Source organism: Pygoscelis adeliae, unplaced genomic scaffold (genome assembly GCF_000699105.1).
Source record: "Pygoscelis adeliae isolate BGI_AS28 unplaced genomic scaffold, ASM69910v1 Scaffold160, whole genome shotgun sequence".
Classification (NCBI taxonomy): domain Eukaryota; kingdom Metazoa; phylum Chordata; class Aves; order Sphenisciformes; family Spheniscidae; genus Pygoscelis; species Pygoscelis adeliae.
In genome coordinates, this window is record NW_008824035.1 from 5,609,790 (window position 1) to 5,634,211 (window position 24,422).

At 36.9% G+C, this 24,422-nt stretch overlaps 1 protein-coding gene across 1 annotated transcript in view; it reads right to left on the minus strand.

Annotated features, from left to right (window-relative positions):
• The window catches only part of NBEAL1 (neurobeachin-like 1), a 94,393-nt gene that overhangs the window by 64,265 nt on the left and 5,706 nt on the right, over positions 1 to 24,422 (minus strand). Inside the window, 5 exon segments of the mRNA XM_009332187.1 lie at positions 655 to 737; positions 2,769 to 2,896; positions 3,088 to 3,169; positions 5,121 to 5,282; positions 10,762 to 10,853. Of these exon segments, the coding sequence (XP_009330462.1) occupies positions 655 to 737; positions 2,769 to 2,896; positions 3,088 to 3,169; positions 5,121 to 5,282; positions 10,762 to 10,853 (547 nt within the window).

Below are 24,422 nucleotides of genomic sequence, written 5' to 3' on the forward strand. Positions count from 1 at the left end.
TGTTGGCACTAGCGCTTTGGTGCACTAAACTGGCAAACTAGCTGGGCATCCCACCTTCCCAAGATTTAAGTACAGAACATGGCCACATAAGTCCTCCTTTTCCACACAGCCAATCTGTAATGGTAACACATGAATTCCAAACCAGCTGTCATGATATTTAATGATTTAACTAGAGACAAAACAGAGCAGTTTCCCAAAATGCAGTCCAAGGAGCATTTGCTAGTTGGATGGCACAGTTTCCTTCTTTCTAGATGTTAAATCATATTAAGATACAAAAATGCATGAACACTTTCCTAAGATTATTTTTCCATGCGAGTTATCATTACAGTTGCCACAGGGATCTTACGTGCAATCACTTTATGTACCCTAATAATTGGGAAAGTTGGCAATTCACAGAAGCAACCCTATTAAACCACGTTAGGCACTGAAAGAAAGTCTGAGAAAACCCAGGTTTTCAAAGATGAGTAAGAATGGCAAGATTGTGATGCTCAGAGCAAAAAACAAGCAAACAAAGCAACCCACTTCATTCAGCCTCAGAAAGCAAGTAAGGGGCTTTTACATTTATCAGGCATTCTTAGGGGAAAGGAACTTGAAATCACTAAGCTCACTCCTCCAAAGATGACTATTTTTAAACATGCGGTTGATAATACTCACGGTAAAAGAAAGGGACAAACTCAACAGTGAGGGAGGCTGGTTTATACTTCTGTCTGCTCTTTTCAACTGTACTAAGGAAACGTCTGCAATTACATTAAAAAAAGATACACCAAAGAAATTAGATATGATACCTTTGTTTATGACTTACTTATTAATTTATGACTTCATAATAGAAAACACTGCCAAAAATTGGGAGTTATCTTTTGCCTACAGGATCAAAAAAAATAGCAAAGTAGTATTTCATCCTGAAAAAATTAATCACAGCTAATCCCGTATTTACTGTTCTGCTCCTAGAAATACCTTAGCTTTTCACAATATGGTTTAGTTTAAAAAAAAAAAAGAGCCAGCAATCTGTTATTTAGTCCTTGCTTATCATAACTAAGCCACCAGCTAGACTGCCAAATTTCTTAACCATGCAATTTAAAATGGGCACAAAACATTATTATGGGTTCATTAGGGGGGACGACCATCAAATTAAAGGGATATAATTTTACTGATACACTTATAAACTTCTTTTCAAAGATGCAACATATATGTACTGTGGTCTTCAATAACAACTTTTGCCCTAATTCAACCAGGTCTGCCTACCTCATTCCTTTTGGCTTCCTTGTTCCACCAGTTTAGAAAAATGGGCCAGTTTTTGAAAGGAGAAAGCAATGGAAGGACCTTCACATTGGTCAATTACAACCAAACACCTCTTAGTATATCCTCAAATTTAATTTTGTTTTAACTTCTAGACTGCCTGTAAATATATTATAATTTTAGAAAGGTACTTAAATCATATTCAGTTTCAGAAAGCTAACACACTTCTGTGGTTATATTGATTCATTGCCAAATTCTGCACCTTCATGGGTTGTAAATCCACTGATTTTGAGTACTTATACTCCACCTAAGATACCATGAGATGTGCTGGCATTACCTACACTAAATCTGAAAACAGCTTAGCACTACACTGGCAGGCCATATGTAAGAACTGGTGTCAATTCATGCTCTGTCCTAGAAAAGGGGAATTCTCATGTTGCACAAAAATACCAGAAGTTGTGATCCTTACATGCTCCTTGAAACTTTGCGCACAATGATTCAAGCTGTTATTGAGAATACAACCTTTTGTTTCCATAACAGCCTCATGAAACCTGCAGTCCATGCAGTATTATGGCATACTGCAGGTTTCGAGCTACAAAGAAACCCCAGCAGCCAAGGTACACAGCTCACATGATCCCCACTCTGTTTGCACAGAGTCAGACGAGTGACTTGCTGCACAAATGCAAGTCACAGAGCTAGCACAAGTGCTGTGCTAGCTCTACAGAATGCATGCTGTGAGAATAGACCTGAGGTTTTACAAGACTAGGTAACATGAGATACGATCTCTCTATGCCTTTAGATATTTGTATGCATAGGTCCAATATTTGATGCATGCCAAAATGTTCCTGATGGAAATAAAATTGAGGACCTAAAGGAGAAGCAGCTCTGAATGATAGCAGCAAGGAGCAAACAACAACTTCAGCCCTTGTACACACATTAACTATACAAGACTATGTACATTTAACATTATTGTAATTAATTTGGGGCTAATAAGGGAGAACTGTACATGAAAAAGATCTCACAGAAATTTATAAGAGGTCTCTGAAGAGCCAGTTATAGCAGATCAAGTGAATCACTAGCAGTTTCAAAGAACAGGGCCTGTGCCTAGAATGACAGAAATTAAGCATCTTGGAAAGCCCACTTCCTGGCTCTCTACTCTTCTCACCTTTCAAAAAGCCTCATAACTCAGCTTTCCACTAAATGGAACAGGATATATTAGTACTCTGACAACTTTGGTGGCAATGAAGTTCAGTTTCAACTGCTTCATGATGTTAATTTTGGTAGAAAAACTATTTCATTAATGCTATTCTAAAGAGTGTATCTTTGGGAAAAAAAACCTAAAACACAGTATCAAGTGCTCAAAGCTACCAATTCTCACAGTTGTAAAATGCAACAGCAGAAGAATATACATATAACTACTTTTTATTTTAGTTTGACACCAGGCAGCAGTAGTTCTGTCAGAAACTTTATGTATTGTTTACCTAAACATCATAAACCACAGTATTTATAATCTTGTCCTAGTCCACACGTACCCTGCAATTCGGTGCCTCCAGTTTCGGTATGGGTCGTAGAGACTTTCACAAAAAGCCAATGCATGCCTCACAAATTCTTCTATGGGGGTCTGATCTGCCACTTCTTTTTCTTTTGTTTTGCTTTTTAACTGAGGACAAAAAGAAAGCTGTGGTCAGATGATTTCTAGAAGCTGAAAATTAATCTTTATCTCCTCCAGAAGAGTTCTGAGCCCACAAATTGTTCCCCACACAACATTATTATTGAAAAAGCATATCACATAAGCAGAAGCAGGAAGTATCGGATGGCAAAAATAACAAGTGAGAGTTGTTAACCACATACCTGTTGAATGTATAACGTAGTCATGGTGATAACATGGTTAATGTATGAACACATCCCAATCTCCTCCACGTTAGCCAAATTTCTATGAAGACAACATAAAAACCAAAGAAATGTACACAGTGTACCATTTGAGGCTAGTTCAAACAATGTTTGTTTTAGCATTCTGTCTATAATCACACAAAAGTATATCAGCATTTCAAAAACACTCTCCAAAAGACTGCATGTACTCAAATGTTTATTTCTGTCACAGTAACAGAGCTCACAAGTTTTCTTCTAACAGGAAGGAAAAGAAAGGCCTGAGTCACTCTGCTGTAGGCCAATTCTATCTGGAATTTGGGTTTCAGAGGTTAAGCAGATTCCCAGGACACTAAATAGAAAGCTCAGAAATGGCATCTGATAACAAAGACAATAACTTCCACTTCTCCCACATTACTAGCACATACACTTTCTAAAACTTTAGCAAACATATTACCTAGAAGCATTTATTCACTTTAAATTCTCCCAAGGAAAACAAACATCTAAAATTATTTTAGAACATAAATACATCAACAGCAACAAAGAAATAGCATACACATGTTATTTGGAATCATAGAAGCATTAAGGTTGGAAGAGACCTCCAAGATCATAGAGTCCAACCATCAACCCAACACCACCACGCCCACTAAACCATGTCCCTAAGCGCCTCATCTACATGTCTTCTAAATACCTCCAGGGATGGTGACTCAACCACTTCCCTGGGCAGCCTGTTCCAGTGTTTAACCACTCTTTCAGTAAAGAAATTTTTCCTCATGCCCAATCTAAACCTCCCCTGGTGCAACTTGAGGCCATTTCCTCTCGTCCTATCACTTGTTACTTGGGAGAAGAGACCAACACCCACCTCGCTACAACCTCCTTTCAGGTAGTTGTGGAGAGCGATGAGGTCTCCCCTGAGCCTCCTTTTCTCCAGGCTAAACAACCCCAGCTCCCTCAGCCGCTCCTCATAAGACTTGTTCTCCAGACCCCTCACCAGCCTCGTTGCCCTTCTCTGGACACGTTCCAACATCTCAACATCCTTCTTGTAGTGAGGGGCCCAAAACTGAACACAGTATTCGAGGTGCGGCCTCACCAGTGCCGAGTACAGGGGCACGATCACTTCCCTACTCCTGCTGGCCACACTAGTTCTGATACAGGTGGATTTCTCAGTCTTGAGGACAAGTCACAAAGGTCAGATACTGAAGTGATGACATAAGGAAAACTTTTCAGCAATTAAGTAAGACTGACAACAGTTTGTAATTCAGAAACGTATCAGCTCCATCTACTCAGCTCATATTTAATATTCCAGGATACTTAAACACTGCCCTACAGCCCTTTGTATTGTTTCAGGGATAAGGAGAGCCAAAGGACTCAAAAAAAGCTGCTTCAAACACTCCTCAGAAAAGGAGATTCCCTATTATATTTTATCCCCTTCCTCTCTTAATGCAGGTTACAATAGAAGACTGAAGAAATAGTGAGGAATAGATCCCTAACAACAGTTTATTTGCCTGCTTCAACAGAATTAGAAAATAAGGCTAAGTTTCAGAAGGAAGCCAGTTGCATTAATAGTGTAATAAGTCAGTTTCCTAAGCTGTTTATGGAATTATAAGCATGTTAAGAATGTGAAACAGTTCTTCCTGTACAACTCTCCCTCAAGTTATTTCATATCCAACACTTGTTAGAGTGTGCCTTTTCTTTTAAAAGTATTTCTTATACCAGGTACACCATATCTTGCATTCCCATAGATATCTCTTATTTAATTACAAGGAATTTAGTGTTTAATCCCCTTCTATTCCTTTTCTCATGGGAAACATTATTGCTAAGATGACTGCATTGCTCCCCTCTCTCTCTTTTATTCCCTCTTCCTTTATTTTGAAGATTGTAAGAAGTGGCATTTCTCTGTTTCTGCTGGAAAGTGTCAAATCACATCGTATGTGTCATTAGAATCTGTATTTATAGGCTGCATCAAGATTTCTTAAACAAAACAATAGCCTTGCTGAGGTAACAATCAGAACAAATACCTGCAAAGGATGATAAAGAATTTCACAAGTAAAAGTGACAAAGCCTGCTGCTGCTCTTCTAGTCCATCTGACATTTTCTGGACACACTGTAGCAGCTGGAGCCTGAGGACCTGAAGAATGTTATCAGGAAGCAGTGATATTCCTGGAGGAACATCATCCACCCTAAAGAGAAAAACCACACACAAAATTGTTAATCGTGCAAATGACATGTTACCAATCAATTTCAATGTGATCATGTAGTGTTCCAATAAACCTCTATAAGAAAGATTACTGAACCGATGGCTCACAAACACTTTCTAATAAACCACAAGGAAATGCCTGGTGACAATACGCCAGCTTGAGCTTCTTTTCCCCCAGCAATGAACTGCACTGAAAAAAAGTGTTAAAAATTCATTAAGTGGATTCCTAAATGTTCCTCCATGCAATGATCTGCCTCAATTGCCACAGAGAAATTGCATGATCTTCAGCAGGTAAACGGGTAGCCTGGGAAATCCCTAAATAAGGAAAGGGATGGCCACTATGGAATGAAACATGAAAACTAAACACAAGGGGAACACTTTCAACTTTCTACTAAAGATTAAAAGTGTCCAAATAAATGAGATGCCAATTATTAAATAGTTATTGAAGCCCAGTTGGTATTCATCCATAGTGAACCTCATGTCTGTCTTACATGAATTACAAAAAGCCATACAAAATAAGATTAAATACAAAAAAAAAAGCTGTTCACAATAAGATTAAACAAAGGAAGACTTGAAAATCAGGGTCTGAACATGCAGGAAAGGGAGCTCTCAAAAATCCATCTGACTCTTGGCACACTGATTTTGCATGAAAAACTGACACATCCTTATTAGTTTCTGGATATGATCAACCCAGCAAATAGGTTTTTTTTCTGCTATCTAATTATTTTTAGGAGACAAAAAAAAAATCCAACAACCAGACTGTTGTGTTGGTGTTAAATGTAACAACTCCACCAAGGCCAGACGTGGCCCTGAAGAACATTAGGTACTCTTGCCTATTGTTTTTGCTAAACTGAAACATTTTTAGAAATACACCAGTGAAAACCAAAAGAAAAAAAAAGAAAAAAATTATCACAAATAAAACTAGTAGCTAAACCAATGCTCCAGGAACAGCCATATAGAAACCCATTTCAGCAACAGTATAGAAATATAGATGTGTTCGAAGATTCTCTGGGATAAAGACTGTTTATCCACTGTTGCACATGCTAAAAAGAGTTTGCCTTTGGCATCAGCTGTTCACCCTGACACACTCTCTATGAACTCTACACAGGAAAAGGAAGACACAAGCAAGAGCCTTACAGCTTACAAAAGCCTTCACAATGGCCAAAGCCAGGGCGAAAATGACAACAAACAAAAAACTCAGCTAGCTCAAAAACTCACTAATATGACGCTTGCATACATACATCTGTATAAGAATAAGCATCAAAAAGTGTGGAGAAATGCAACGACTGACACTAAAGACTGTGATACCGATTATTTCAGGGAAACGTCGAACCATACATTGTTTAGCTTCTACAGTTGAAAAGGAAGCCTATATAGAAGGGAAAAACTGAGACCCAATTTAGTAAAACAACGAGACAGGCATAAGTGACAGCAACCCATGACCTAGAAAACAAGTGTTACCTATACATATACAGATGACCAGATACTGGTTATTCCCTTGCCTCTTCACAGAGTTGTGCAATTTGCTAATTTGCTTTTCAGATCCTGGGATTCAGAATCTCAAAGGCTTCAGAAAGTTTTAACACAAATTTTATAGGACCTAAGCTCTAAACTGATAGAGACACTAACCACAAAACTGAGAGCAACTGCTTTTTTCCAATACAACTGCCAAGAAAGAAATTTTAATTTCTGCGATAGCAGCTTCACCCCTGAAGATGCCAGCAGATCCATACCCTCAGGCACTATAAGCATGGTTCCTCATAATCTGATTAATTCACCATCTCTGTATTAGGAAGACCATAATTTTTGACAGCTGAAATCATATACACAGAAGTAATTTCCCTAAAAGGGCCAACAAGTCTTTTTCAGTAAGATCATAAAATGCTTTACAAGAGAGCAAACAGCATACCCTTCATTCCTCATGTCCCAAAGAATGTTTTCTCTGCAGTAGCTGCCTGCCTGTGCTATTGCAGAACCCATGAGAATTTACTGCCTTATGTGAGACTGGCACAAGAAATACTAATCGGGATTACTCAAACTGAATATACTATAGAGTATATAAATAAACATAAATATTTAAGATAATCAAACTTCTTTTCACCCCAGAGCAAATTACTACCATATCACCACAGAAATCTAAAAGTTACATTTGCGGACGTGTAGTATCAATGTTTCCCAACAATATGAGCTCTGTAAACTAAGTATTCCAAAAGGAAGAAGAAAAAAAATCTCAAAAATCACACATTAACTGACATTCTGATTTGACTGCTGGTACCCTACCTCAAAAATGTGAGAAAGGCCTTGACACATCTGGGATCTTTTTATTTATAATTTCCTTGCATTCATTAACATGGTTATGCAGCACTATAAACTGCCATCTCAGGTGTTTGAAAGGAAGTTAAATTAGTCTCTAAATTGTATTCCCCTACTACGGCTCAAACTCACACCCTGGGACTTTCAGCCTCTCCTCCGCCACTGGCAAGCACTTTGCAAAAAAGTGCTGTAGAAAACCAGGCTTTACTTTTCAACAACCACGAAACCATGTAATCAGCATTCCTATCATGATTCCTGCATCATTTTTATGTGGGTTTGAAGTCAATAAGTTAACAAAGTATGGTTTCTATGGTACTTTGCATGAGCTGACTTTAAGCTCCTTTGCTCGAGATCATGCAAACCAAAAGCAGAAAAAGAGCATGACAACACCCTGGAGGCCTTTGTTGTTTCTAAAAGCATTAAACCAAATGACAATTTCTCTCCTTCAATAAGGGGAAAAAACATCCCACCAGCTGGTAAAGGTTTTATCCTTTTCACGGTAAATACATAAGAGATGAACAAATGTTTTTAGGGAAATAACAGACAGGTGCACTAATCTTCTGTGCTCAATGCACAAAGCCGTCAGCATAGCTATTTTCACCTTTTCAGTAAATTCACCTCACCTTTTCAGTAAAATCATTGAAAACACCATTAATGAACCATTTCACTTAAAAATATAGGGTAGATGCACAAAGATGGAGGTAGAACTGAAGCTGTATAAGCCTATAAACTGCATAAGCTCTACTTATACAGTCAAATCATACCACTGGGTACACTCATCCTCTATATTTAGAGATTTCCTAATTCTGCACTATGTACCATCTTTTGGATTTCCAAAGCCGATTTCAGGAAATTATATATTTTAATTTATAGAAGAAATACTCTTATCAGTTAAATCAGTAAGTGACTGCCAATTAAGAGTCCTTTCGGGAAAAAAAAAAACCCTAATAGTTTCATTACATTTCTTAAGTGTTGTTTTCTTGAATACTAAAAAACACACGTGTTTTACATTGACACAAGACTTCATGCCTGTCTTCCAAAAGGTTAGTTTTGTCCAGCAATCTGTACAAGCTTTCTTCTCCCCACACAGTTTCTTATTATTTCCTGGCATTTGCCCTTCAGTACACAAGGTCTTTCAGGCATATAGCTGTAAAGCATACCAAGATTTATATAAGGAGAAAAAAAAAGTATTAGTCCACTCAGTTTCTCATTTTAGCTAGCATCATATATTATTTCCAAGACCAAAAGACAGAATAAGTTATTTAATAAGCAACTCCAGTAAAAAAAGTTGAGTCCACAGGGTCCTATGACCCCAAGAGAAGCCACTGGAACTCAGCATTTGGTGGTTCCGCACTCATCTACTTGTTCTTTTTTGCGGGCTCAGTAATATCAGTTCCACAACGTAAATGCCTGCAATATGAATCAACAAACCCCAGAAAGATGCCACTTTTCACATGCCTGATTATCTCACAAAGGCAAATAAGGGCACAAACTGCAATTCTTTGTTAATTCTAATATCTGCTCTCAAATAGTGTAATTTTTAAACCAGTCACCAAAGCACAGGAATGATCTGCCTTCATCCCTATGTTGTCTTGATACATTTTCTCTACATCTGTTACACAAATGAGTCTAAATCCACATGGGCCTATTCTTCCAGACTAAATCACTAATCCTGTCATTAACCTCAGAAAAATACACTATTTTTATGCTCACAAAACCATCATTTAGCACAATGAAGATGCTGCTATTGTTCTGCACAACTAAGCTTCATGTTTGTTTTTTACCTTTTATGTTACTGTAAAAAATAAACAAACCCAGAAACCATGAACCCACATAAACCAAAAAACACTTAAAAAAACCCAAAGTACCAAGAATATTCTTCTCTTCCACTGTTCGGATTTCAATATTAAATAGTATGTTAAAGATAACCTGTGTCAAAGGATAAACTTTTTTCCTTAACTAAGCACAGTAAAAGATGCATTTTTGACACTGCAAAGAAAACAGATCTTCTGAAAGAGCACAGAATTAATTTGAAGGTCTTGCTTATTGGTAATTGCACTACATATTTTGCACTCATCTAGGCATGAGAAAAATTTTAATACAGAGAGCCGAGAAGCCCTGTTTTTATCCACTGAGATCCAGTTGCAGGACTCTTCATTTCCTTGTAACACTAGAGGCTACCACACTTCAAATAGGATCTGATCCAAAGCCCATTAAAGAATTTCCATTGATTTCAACAGGGCTTGGACTGCAGCCATCGTGCAGGGAGAGCCATTCTTTGCATTCAAACACCAGTAGCAATATCACCTATAATACTGCCACCAGTTCTCATGATTTCTGAATCCTATAACATCTGTTTTTTCTTAAAAACTTTAGTTCATGCAAGCATCTCAAAAGCAAGAGAAAACATCCAGTGCCCAAGTTTCTATTCCTCATTTGCAAATCTAGTCTTGAAAACACAACCCTCAGAACACAGCAGACAAATTCAAAACACTAAATATGGAACTCTGAAATTAGACTTCAATACGACCTCACAATTATATCTGAGAACCTGTGGTTGGCAACATGAGTGAAGTCAGCAATACTCTTGCCCTGAACCAAAGTCTTCATGGATGCAAACAAAGAAATCACTTTAAAGTCTATCATTTGCGCATATTTTAATTTTTAAAAGGTTTTCAGCTAAGATATCAAAATCTTTCATTAAGCATTTAATCTCATCCTTAATCTTAAAGCAATCCCTGAAATAAAATTACAAAACTCTTTACCTACATCTTACTTCTCTTCAGTCACTGCTGATACAGATACCAAGCACTAATACTGACTAATACTATTTCATATGCAACATTTAATGAATACTTACTCAAAAAATGCACAAGGAATAATGATTATATTTCTATGAGCAAGAACAAGTGAATACTCATGCCACCTCCTGATATAATGCAAATACCAGTATTTGCCTAGTTTCATCATTCCCAACCCAACTTGACCTTCAAAAGAATGGGAGTGCCACTCAACAACTAAAAAAAAAAAAAACAACAACAAATCTTTCTTTTGTTTAAAAGCAGTATTGCCAGTGAACAAGACTGGGCTCTCAGCCAGGTCTGTTTCAGATATCAAACAAAGATGAACAGGTCTGTAATTCTACATACCTAGTTGGCAGCTTCTCAAAGTCCACATCCAGAAACTGTTCATAGCTAGAAACAAAACTGTCCAACCAGAGCTTCAGGTAATCTGGATCTTTCTGTAAAAAAAGAAGAGAACATCAGGCAATATTGCACTCAAGGTCATCCGTCAACAATTCTGTAGTACTAACTTGAATGGAGAGCTTTTCTTTAATGCATTTCAACTGAGAGAAAGGAGGGAATACACAGATTTTTAGAACCAAAGAAAAAAAAAAAAACCAAAAGAAAACCCTCGTCCTTTGAAATTCTCAGCCATGTTGTGCTGATGTGACATTCTTGCTCTATCCATTAGCGCATGTGTTTCCACTGCCTGGTACCAATGCCAACCAAAGCATTTTAGCTTCTCCCCCCACCAACAATCTTTACTTACTCTCCAGAGTAATACATACCAGCTTTACAAAGTTACTAGTATATTCTAGTCTTGATAGCATAGACATTAGTACACAACCTCTTTATGGATTATAAAATTAAATAAGAACTCCAACGACAATCCTAATCACAAAATAATTTGCTTTTTGCTTCATTCATTGATTGATATGGCAGCTAGCAGCAGATTAGAGTCAGATGAAATGTTCCAAGAGACAATGCAGAGCCCGTGAGTTGTATACCAGATAGCTATAAACAGACAGGAATTTAAATTTAGGCTTCCTAGTTGTTCTTAGTAGAGCAGACAGACTCTGTTCGTGACCAGCAGTTCCTCAGGGCTGGGTACTGTGCCAGCAGGGAGGTCAGATACTAGAACCTGTAGGATTGCCAAACAGACAAGACTTGCAAAAGCAACAGGTAAATTGTATGCCAGAAGCATTTAGCTGATTAGATGTTGGTAACTTAGGGCTAGGATAACACTAGAAAAAAAAGTATTTCTTCTAGCTTCTACTAATCCATCTACTGTAACAACAAGGCTTCTCTTATGCCACATTGTTATAATGTTATCAAGTTCAGGGTCATACCCTGGCAAACCCAAGATAGTCAGATAAGTCATGTCTGAGTTTGGTAGCCCTAAACCTCAAATCATATCCAAGCTTTGTATTTCCAAAAACACCTGTGTGTGTCATTTATCCCAGACCATTATGAGAAAAGCACAACAGAATATTCTAACATGGAAGAAATTCAAGGGACATTAAGAATATGCTCTGAAGAAGCTGCCTTGCAATATAAACTTGCATAGGAAAAAGGTCTGCCCTTGGGGAGCTGAGGAAAGATGCTAAGGAGCTTTCAACTTTTTTTTTTTCTTATTCTTACAGAAAATTCCACTCCATCCACTTTGGAACTGGATCACTACAGTGTGGGAGTACCACACCTGCGATTATCAAGGAAAACAAGTTCAATTTTAGTGAAAGCATTGTAAAACTCAGCTTCTCTGCCGTATATTAGTTTACTGTCTTTTGATTGAAGATGAAATGTCATTATCAATGCAACCTAAGAAGCCTGAGGCAGTGGTTGCTGCCATTTTAATGTCTAATGAAACTGAACAACCTCTTATACATTCTTCTGTCACTTTCACTGTTTCCCATCTGAAAGCTGAAAGCAAGTGGCTTGCAGACGGAGGAAAGGAGGATACTTTAATGTGACATGTATACTAAGTATCTATAAAACAGATAGGAATTTAAATTTAGGCTTCCTAGTTGTTCTTAGTAGAGCAGAGACTCTGTTCATGACCAGCAGTTCCTCAGGGCTGCATACTGTGCCAGCAGGGAGAACAGATACTAGACCACCACAAACCACCACAGGAAAATTCTGTCAAAATATTCTATTTGAGAGAGTCCCACTTTAGAAGTCAAGCCGCTTAATTTTCAAAAGCAAGCTGCCAGACCATAGCTAACATTTTCCTCCACAAGGACTGTACAGTCATGTCCATTAATACACATCCATGCAGTCCTACATTCCATGTTATAAATAATTTTTAATGATTTCTAAATCTACTCCATAATTTATAAAATTTTGCAAAAGTTTAAAACAATTTTTTGCCCATCCTTCTCTTTTCCCTTTTCTGTATCTCCTCCCTTTTGCTTGTTGCCTTTATATTACCATAGATGTTTTCAAATAACAGATTATTTCCCTGCAGCGTTAAGACCAAGGAGCAATCTGTGAATAACTCTAACACACAGTGTATTCTCGGGCAATGTCAAACTAAAATAAATAGTCATCAAGAAAGACTGACAGGGTCCTGTCAGTGCAAAATAGCTACCTATGAAATAGCCTCCTGGGGGGGAGGGGAAGGGAACAGAATAAAATAAAAATGGAAATCCAGAATCTGAAGTGCTGCAAAACTCTTCTCGGAGCATCTTTCCACACTAAGTACAGGAGTTATAAAGCATGGGAATCCCCTTCTCATTCTAGACTTTACCCTTACCCGTACCCCCAAAGACCCCTCTAACTCAAGCAAGAAGCATCAGAAACACCCAGACACAATTTACTTCACTATCACTATTAATTATATATGAAATGTGTTCAGATACTGTGACAACAGGTGCCAGATAAAACCCTCAGCGAGATTCACATCTTGTCTGGTTATTTGCTTCCACTGCCCTTACTGCATTTTCTTTTTTCCTAATTGTCTTATTTCCCCTTCTTCCACTTCATTCCTAATCTCTCCCTCCTTCATAATCTTTCTTCTCCTCATCTCTGTTTTTATTCCCCTTTAAATGATTTTCTTTTTTTAAGACATCACTCCCTTTCTTTTTCTGTTAAAAATTTGTCAAAAAAGTATTATGTCCTGTAAGTGTAATGTAGCCTTACAGTCCTCATGTTTAATATGCACTGAACTACCAAACGGTTAAGATATCTTAAACGCACACCTATTAATTGTCCTCAAGATGAAATTGCAACATACAGAATGAAGGAAACTGTTGAGATAAAGAATAAATTTAAGGTTTCCAAGCTACTGGTTTAAGCTACAGAGGTTGACAGATTATCTCAACCAGGTGAGTACAGAATACACGTTTCTCAGGTACAGAGATCAAACACCTTGAAACTCAAACCAAAAGATGGGCAAGAAATAAGACTTGCTAATATCCTAAAAGAATGAGCTAGAAGTAGCAGAAGATGCTGTCTTCAGACATTAGGGCTTTTTAAAAATGTTCATATATTTAAAGCTTTAACTTTCTTGTAATTCACAGCAAGTTATTTTAGCCACACGCAAGCTATTTCACAGGATCATAAAGATGAGGAAAACCAGGATACAATTTTAGCAATTACAATATAGCTCAGGCTACAAAGGACAAAGCAATAGCATCCATGGTGAAGTAACCAACACAATCTTTGCCATACGCATGTGTCCATTCCTGTAATGGTAATGCACATGCATGTGCAAAAACTGAACCTATTTGACTTTTTTTCCTGTTGAACAAACTGCTTTGTTTTTTCCTGGCATTAGCAAGTTCTCCTTGAAATATGACGTGAATTACTACATTGATTCTATTCATATTCCAAAATTAAAATCATTTGTTGACACAGCTGAGGCTCATCACTAGTTGTTGACTAGTTACAAGTAAACTTTGTAAAAAACCTAAGTTTTTCTTGGTCATGTACCATGAAGGAAGCTGTGCGAATATCGTCATTATCTGACTTAAAACTGCTTTAACAAAAGGTTATGGATGAGAGAAGGGGAAGACAAAAGACAAATTAGATTAAATGTCTGCTTGCTCCTTTTTAATGATATAGCCTAAATCAGCTTCAAGCTTAAGATTAAATTAAACCTCCTTATTCTTAAACTATAATGCCTTTGCAAGGCTATCAGTGCAGACTAGCAGTAAGAGAGAACATTGGCAGACAAAATATGCGAGAAAAAGCAATTATGTAGATGACAAGATTAGGCCACGGATGTTGTAAAAGGCCGAAAGTTTTTGCTTACCTGTAGTGCACATACTGCTCAATTCACTTTGCCACTAGAAGTCCTCCCAATTCTGGCAAAAACCAAGAACTGCAGTACTGTTCGATCATTACCTGCAGCACACTATTTAACCGAACTCCATTCTAACTCAATCCCCTGCCAGCTAATTAATTAAATATTATTCCAAGTTATTAAAATAATCAGCTTTCCTATCAAAATACCAGGTAACACTACTGGTATGTGCCAGTAGAAAATAGCTTACACAATAGTTGACTCATTCTGAGTCAAATCTAGAGATTTCCCTCCAGGCAACAGCACTAACTCAACACCACTTGGGGGGGTGGGAATCATCAAGGCAAAAAAGTAAACAAGATCACTTAGCAACATGAGAAACACTAAGAGATAAATCTCCATTATAAACCACCTAATAGAAGTATGCCACCTTTCCAGAAATGAACAGAAATTAAAACATACAAACTAGAAGTACATCATTCCAGGAAAAAGTGACCCAATATTTAACAGTTTTGCTACAAATTAAGACATGTAAGTTATTTCAAAGATGTTAGAAGTTAAAAACAGCTTTCAAACTTTGAATCTGGCCCAGGTTTTCCTTCTTCTTTATTAGCAGCAATCAGCCCAGACCCCATGCACCATTCACCTGTTGGAAGCTGCAAGAAATCTGAATTTTACTGAAGCAGTTTTAAGAAAGGAAACTTACAATGGTAAATGTTACCCATGGCAAAGTACACAAAAATGTCCCTTCCTAAAACATAGCTAAATACATACCTTTCGGAAGACTAGCCTACATGTTTCAAATGCATCTTATATTTTCCCAAACCAGAAGTGTGATTGTTTAGGAGAAAAACTGTCTTTTTACATTGGCTTAAAATTCTAATTTCGTAATAAAAACAGACAGTAGTAATGGGTATCAGCTGCTTCCTGTGCACCATGTACACTGCAATTACCCTACCCAGCATCTTTATTTTGAACTGAACTTTTTTTTTTTTGAGGTCAGATGCTGCCGTTTAATCTGAAGTTTAAATTCAGTGGATTTTAGAATTTATTTCTGTTGAGTTCTCTTCCCACCCACCTTTTCAACTGTCCTCTATTTTCTCATGACAGAAGCGGTAAACCACATTAACAGCAGAACACAAATTGACCTCAATTTAACATGAATACATTTGTGTTCTTCAATGCCAGATCAACTTTCCAAGCCAGTACCTGTTGCAGTCTGACAAATATCTGTGTAACCATGTGGCAGAAGATTGCATCCCATGGGTATGACAATACTTCAGATCTGTGTTGCTACTGAGAGCAACAAACCACTAAACTGCAAGCCTGGCTCCGACTGATTCACTATAAATTGTTAGCTACTCTATTGTATCTGCAGTCCTCCTAAGGAAGCAGTGTAACTTAGCCAGACCATAATAAAGCATCTTAAATACTCAGAAGCCTTATTACCAGTAAAAGCAGGGAAACCTATGGAATATACTCCCTTATTCCCCACTTTCATAACTACCCTTTTGTTGTCATTCTGCAGACAAGTAGCTGGAGGCTGTATGTCAGAAAACAGCTCCAAATTGTTTTCCGTTGTGCTGGTTGAAGATGCACCGTGCTTTTAAAGTATAGCATACAAAGCAGCATATGTTTTGATAATACTCAGCAAGGACAAACTGTGATAAAGCACTTTTAGATTGGTATTCTTTCCCAGCCCCGCCACACACACTCTGCAGACATGCCCTATGAGATCAGCAAGAAATACGGAAGGTATTTTTTGGTTTGTACACCAGCAGTAAAAGCAGAAAGAAGCTGTATGTGGTAATAAGACACCTTTCACCAGTTACAGCTTTCCAATCACTAGAAGATAAGAAAATGTTGATTTTCAAAACCTTGCAGCTTTCTAAGTCACAAGCCTAAGCATTTCATTTATTTACCTGAAACTTGCCTTGCTTTTGTGCAAGCCAATTTTCTGTATCTTATTTGAATAATAATTTATATATAGAAACTGCATGCCTTAAAACTTCTAGAAGATAATTTCTCCACAGCTTGAAATTCCAAGAAGCTAAAATTCAACTTAAGTTAGCCATTCCTCTTCATAGTGATAAACTGAAACAACCAAAGTTTTTACAATGACATCCTTAAGATAGCCTTGTTAAGATATGTGCAAATCTAACAAAAAAAAAAGTAAAAGTCCTGTAGTTGATAGCCACAAGTTTGCAGAGCCTAAGCTTAGGCTTCTGAGCTCAACATATTGTAATGAAGGCCTGTGAAATGGCTACAGCAACAATCAATCATTCACCTGCAGTAATGAAAAAAACGTATTTTAAGCCTATTAAATCAAATGTAGCTCAGAGCACCTGGAAGTGAAAATACTTCCTTGTTCCTTCCCTTCCTTAAATACTTCTAGCTTTCTTTAAAACAAACAAACAAAAAAAAAAACACACCAGCAAAACAACACACCACCCTTTAGGCCTCCATTTTCATAAGATCCTCTCACCATAATAATAGTTGTCATAGCTCTTTACACTTTAAAAAGAAAGACTGCCAGGCCTGAGCAATATGGTGTTTCTAACAGGTACCTGGGAAAAAAAACAAGCACACAAAAACACCCAAAAACCAAACAAACAACAAAAAAAAACCACACAAAAAACACCCCACAAAACATCCAGAAGAGGGTTGTTTTGGGGTTTTTTTCCTTTACCAACACAGTTAGTACAATGCTAGAAAGAAAAAAAAGTTGCTAAATAAAACCAGCCTACTGGTCTACAGTATGCACAGCCACACTGTGGCTAAACACTGCCAAACAATTAGCAAGTTTCCCATGAAGTCTAACATTTTAACAGTTGCATTATATATATATATAAACTCTAGCAAGGCCTCCTTACGACTTGGCAGAACTCAGAAACAAGCTCTCAATGCTTACACCAACTTTAGCATCTAACACCACTGAAAAAGCCAATAGCAGAGAGGAGGTCTAGTCTAATACTTTTCTGACAGATAGGACATTCTCTAAGGCAATGAAGTGAAAAGAAACTATAACCAAAATCTACACTAACTTGGGACAGGCTCTTGTCTTTGATAAACTAAGTTACCTAGAAATTACAATAGCTTTCTCTACTCTTTATGAAGACTGATGAAATGAATGACGAAGAAATGTTATAATCCCGCCATTTTTTTTCAGTAACTAGTTTGCCTATGCAAGAAGGTCAACAAGAGTTTTTTGCACCAGTAATAACATTTTTTAAATTCATAACAAGCCAAGTAGTATTGAATTCTTACAGCTTACTCTAAGTTAAATAAAAACATTTTGCACAAAACTGACATTGAAGTCCTCCCACTGAAAGTCTTTAGACCTGCACCTGTGGAATACAGGCACGTTTACTCGAGGTTTCAAATTGACACTATTTATGTATTTATAGATGTGTTGCTTTTAGATTTAACAGTAACTTCCATTTCTACTAAGGCTTCAAGCAAACAGACACAACCAGAAGGGCAAAGCTCAGTACAGTTTTCATAGCTACGTTCAGGAAGTATTAGTTGCTAAAAACAAAAGCTGGATCCACCCGAGGCTATTTGCAGTGCCACATTCCATGCTCTAAAGGCAAAAATTCCCTGCAGGGCAGTTCAGAGTCCGACTGTCAGACAAGCCCGACTTGTTTGACAAGACAGTTGTTTGAAGTCGTTAAATTTAACATGCAGTCATAAAATAGCCAGCCTGGTCTGACTACTGCGTGTAGCAGTCAGTCAACCTTCAAAGTGGATTTCAGCTTAGAAGCACTACCATAAAATCTCACTGGCACTGGTATTATGGTAACTAATCCCCCATCCCCAAGCATTATATTTAAAATAAGAACAAACCCTTGGTGTTAAGGCTGAATTAGACCTACAAAAAGTAATGTTAGGAAATCAAACATGAAATACTGCCTTTAGATCACTGGCGAGTTTAATAGTCTTAAAACTAATGGAAGTAGTCGGCATAATGCAGAATTGTAGAACATTTCTTAACACTGTTTGAAATAAACTATTCATTGGGGGATTAGAAGGTTTATTTAAGGGAGCTTTTTCCTCTCCATGTTTTCAGACATAAAAGGCAACATTCTGAGCACGAGATCTCCTAGCAGCCTTTATTCTGAAATATGTCAAAGTGCTTACGCTTTTTGTGAACCTTGCAAATCTGTAAAATGCCAAAATAAAACCTGGAAAGCTTTGTTATAGCAGCAATACTACAGCTAGAATTAATAAAAGACTTCATGATAAACCCTTCTGAACTGGCTAAATTGCCTTGATAAATTCAATCAATCAGTTCTAATTATCAAGGGAATCGCCTTTGGGCACAACTTTTCATTTTAATCACAATACTAATTTTTGAATCAGCTGTCGATCCAAAAGAAGAAAGGCTCCTGGCAAGTAATTATAAACCTCATTTTTCAAAATTCACACAAGCATTCTGTTCCATTTATGGAATTAAAAGAAAAGGGGGGGGGGTTTATAAATGGGAGTTGCAATGAATCAAGGGAGAAACAACTATTTTGGGACAAGTTAGAATACTGTTTAGCATAGAGATTTATACCAAAATAAACCTATAGCCATCAATCGTGATAAAATTTAGCTCACAAACATAGAAGTCAAAGTTAATATATTTCTTCTCTTTTCAAAACAAGAAAAATAATTATAATCTTCCACTAATGCCTTAGGTTAAAGAAAAGGACCATTATCTGAGAGCTGTTATTCAATTTCCTTTCTACTTCAGATCCCCAACAAAACTGGAAAAACAAAATGAGTTTTCTTACTGAAATGGAAGTAAAGCCTCTATTTTCCTTTCTCTTGCTCTTTTTTTTTGTTTTTGTTTTTGAATGACAATACAATTACAGCCTTGTAGCTTGGAACTGGCATGTGACTGATGCCATCCATGGGATGAATCTAGTTAATGTGAACTCAGATTTTAACGTCTTCACATTTGATAGAAAGTACCACTAGGCAAGTTCCATGTACCAGCTGGCATACAGTATTTCAGCCTTCTAGAGTCCACTGCACAGTACACTTACCAGAAATTTACCATACCATGACATATTACATTCTATTAACATTCACTCTTCCCATCAAAGTTGACATAATGACCCAACAGTAGTAAAAGCTGGAAGCTGTATTTTAAGCCTAAGGGAACAAGAAGCATCCTAAATAATTCAAAGGCAACTAAAATAACATGATGTCAAAAGTCTACAGTGTCAAGATAAGCCTAAATTTAACGAAAATTCAAACTATAGCTTAGGAAAGGTTTAGAGTTTAACGTTCAGTTGCTCTGAAACTTGAAGTTATGCCATCATTTTACATAAGAAAAGGGCTGAGTTCTAGCAACAACACACAAAGCCAGCTTTTGCCCCATCAAGTTTCTAACTTTCAGTGTGATGCAAGAGACAATAAAAGTTTAACACACAGACTGAAAGGAAGCAGGATGGTGCTACAACAGTAAAAACATCAGCCTATTATTTCACCATATCAACAGGTAAATATTGTCAAGTCTTTCAGCAGATAAAGAAAAAGGCTGAGAACTTGTGCACAGCTTATCAAAAAGAAGTCTGTATTTGTTTCAAAGTGTCACGTGATTACTTTACACCAAATTTAACTAAAATAAACATTTATTTCTTTAGCTATAGATTTAACTGTTTGTTTTTGTCTTCTCAACCTCACCAGGCCTTACATTAACATTGTACTGCAGCTGAACTATACAGTGAAGGTATAAAAACCCCAAATCCACTTTTCAAAAGCACCCTTAAAAAAATCAAAGACTTGAAAACTAGGACATAGCAGAATTTGTGTTACTTGTGCAACTGCTGTTTGGCATCCATTGCACTTCTGCTGGTACAGTTTCTAAATAATTAGCCCAGGTAAATAATGAGGTCAGATTTCTGCAAGTAACACCCTTGTTCTCTATACCCTGCTTTATTCCCAAGAACTTTACCCATCCACTATAGTGAATGATGCAGGGTCCTGTGGAGAAAAAACTGTATGCAGTCATACCTGAGCCACTGTTCTCGTTGCCATTTCAGACTTTTTTTGTATTTTAGGTTATTGTACACAACAAATATTAAAGGACCATCCTTCTCATCATGGTATTTTCTCTCCCAAATTCCAAGTTTACCCTTGAAAGCATGTGAACACTACAGTTCTAATCAAAATTGTTATTTTAAATTAAAAAAAAAGATCAGGAACATCAAATAAAGCCTTTGCCCTCCTTGCTTCTCAGAACATGCTAAACCATTTAACCTACAGTTCCCATGAAGCTTCAGTCATTTATCAAGAAAACTGTTCATTCCAGCTAGTCCTCAGTTCAGCAAAAGCACAGGTAAACGAATACCAAGTTTTATATAACTGAATGCATTAGCCAAACATTTATTGACAGAGTTGGTAAGGCGACTTACAAGCAGCCTGCATCTACCACAACCAATTTCTACAAAACTTATGAGGATTACGTCACTGGAAACTCTGAGCTGATGCCCCACATACATTGTCGGTTAACATTTCCAATCACCCATCCACAGAATCCAAGCATTTAGTCTTTTTGCATGATGCTTTTAGAATGCGAAGTTTCAATAACTTTTAAAACCTTTTTTTCAGTTCCTAAATTCTCCTTCCACATTCCAAGTGAAAACTGGCAGTAAACTATATGAAGGTATGATATTTTCCTAAAGTTATTACTAATATTAAAAGAATAATCTTGCTATCTTATTAAAGGAGTCAAACTCAAACTGCTTCATTTTCACTTTGCTTTTTATAGACGTTTCTGGCATTAATGCTAAATTCTTCTTTCCAGTGCAAGTGCTACCTTTTCAACCTCTGCCTTCGCTTCCTTGTTAGTTTTTTAATATCTTATGGGATAACCCTACAGTTCTTAAGTAGATTCCGGTGAATGATAATTGACAATAAAAATAGTACCAATTCTGCCTACATTAGTAATTAAAAGCAAACTCACTCACTTTTTTCATTCAGACTACAGGAATATGTCCTCAAAGATTTGTCTTCATTCCCATCCCCCCCACAACTCCAGTCTAAAAGCTAGAATTACTAGGATTGGTTATTTAAACAAAAGTGTATTTTCTATGTTAAATTGCTATCTATTAGATAATTAAAGGTTTAGCATCTGCTTTGATTTATGCTCTCTTTGTGCTATGTAAGAGTAGTATTTAACAATGAATTTATTTTGAGGCTTTGTTTGCGTCTCCCTCAAATGTCCTTTAGACAAAGCATTCAAAAGCCTTTAAAGCCTTTGGAATTTAACCTCTTAAATTTCCTCACTGTTTTAAAATATGCTCTGCTTTCAGATACTAGTATAATTAGCCATTCTTACAGTGAAATTTAATTCCTAATTTTACACAGCCATAGTTAGCAGTGTTACTCAATGGTCAAAAAATTATTTAATGCCACTTATTCCTATTGCTTACTATAGGTACATGCAATCCTCCATCATAAATCAGACAAACAGATTATCATAAATGCTTTAAATATCAGAGAAAGCATCACCACACACAAATATTTTATCAGCACAGAAACCTAACAGCTAATGTTTAGATTTGCAGATGCATGGAGGAGCCCTAGTGAGATGTCAAACTTAAAACAGCGTTCATGATAAGAATAATCAAATATAGTTTTCATTTCTTGGTGTTTCCTGTTGTATCTCCCATCCTCCTCTACTGCAGCCTCCCATTTACTAGAAAGTAAAATGGAAAAGTTACCTGAACAAATGACTTTTTTAAAAAACAAGATGTTTATCTGTACTGTCGAGACGCATGCATGTTTTGGTGGGTTTTTTCCTTCTTATATATATTTCTTTCATCAAGAAAAGCTCAGTAATTAAAGAAGCCCTTCTCTCTTCTATTAGCAGCTGTTTAACCTTTCTGAAGCCTGTAAATATTTTAACAGTATCTATTGACAACATTTGGATTCAGGCATTAAGCTACAATGCTGTTCAATGGGCAGCTGGCAAGCCTTTCTCCCATTACCGTATTACAGCGCAAACATACTGCATATTTGAGTTGATTCTGCAATATTCTTTTATCAGGACACATGCTATCCCTGGATCTGAACCAGATGACAAAGTTAAAAGTGCCATAACTCAGATACCACACAACAGCCCAGTGTTTGTTAAATTTGCTCTTATATTAGTACCTCAACTCACAGAACCAGAAGCCTGTGTTTCTAGCCTTGTGATAGATCATTCCATTTAAGAGACACTCGATTCTTTCATTTCAGTAACAGCTTGATCTGAAATAATTTGTTGTAATGTTCAGAACTGGATGTTTCTCATTAATTTTGTAAAGCGCTAATCCACAAACCTGTGGACATGTAGGAATTTCAACCTCATGCTGGACACCAGTAAAACCCTGAATCTTAGAGCAAAAGCACGGACAAACCTCAGACACTTCTTTATCTAAAAGTAGCAGCTACATACATGTATTGACAAATATATTATAGAATCATAAGAAACAAAAATAATTTCTCCATAGCTCACAAAATGTTACGGTTTTCTTACATCTCTGTCTGTTTAGATTTATCTGCTGTCTCGTTTCAACCTGAAGTGTGCATTCTCTGTGGCAGAGTCCCCGTTCTGTGTCTGAACAACCATCAGCACAAGGTCACCCTGGTCCATAATTACAGAAGGTAGCGGCTACTATAAGTTAAGATACTAATGTCTCACATATACACACCAGTTATTTATATGAAAAGTTCTATATTTGTAAATATCAGAATTATGTTAGTCCTTGGACTATGAGACATCTCTTTAAATAGCAGACAGTAAATTCAGAATTGAAGACCAACTGTTCTTGTTTATATTCATTCTTAGTTCAGCATCTCAAAGACAGAACAAAGATATTTTCACCAACACATGGCCACAAGTGACTTGTGACATGCTCTTCTACAAGTTACACTCTCTCAGAATGCAGAGATTTATTTAAAACAATCTGCAGAATAAAATATTTTAGACAGCAATTGTTTAATAGATCTTCACTCACTAGTTTTAGCAGAGGCATGAATTTAGATGACAGTGACTTACGAAAAACTACTTTTACTGAACGTTTGGTTTGCTCAAGCATTCATCTAGCTGTAAGCTGAATACTTCTTTAATATAACAAAAGCGATATATAGTGATGGGATATGAATCACTTGACAAATCAGCAACTGCACAAGAAGGAAGACAAGTGCAAGCTAAGTCAGGATGAGATCGTATTTGGGATGCAAAGGTCAGTGTTTCACACAGGGCTTACAGTTTAACGTCAAAGATTATATTATTGTTGAATTACATGCATCTCACCACAACTAAGCATAATTTTGCTAAAACCACATTTCTTTGAGAAACACAACTACAACATCATCTAGGCGAACAAATTCAGTTCAATCGTACTGCTTTATGCAGCCCTACAATAGTCATGTCCAAAAGCTGATCTGACCATAAACTTCTTTAAGTTTATTTACCAATACTCTCCAGTTTTGTACGGGGACAGAGGTTAAAAACCTCTTACAAGCAAAAACTCACGTTATTTAATACAAACTGATGAACCATCCCTTGTAATTTCATAATATTCTGGAAGGTATACATTTGCTGTCATTTGCTGAACATCACATTAAATGCCCCAATCTTTTGATGCACGTGACTGAGGGATTCAATTGGACTATAAAATATTGTCTGGGAGGCAGTACTTTGTAAAACAGTAGTGAAGGGATGCTGACAACGTGTCAGGACCCCTTTGCCAGTGACAGCCAGTTAGTAGGTCAGCTTAGCAACACTGTAACACCACACACT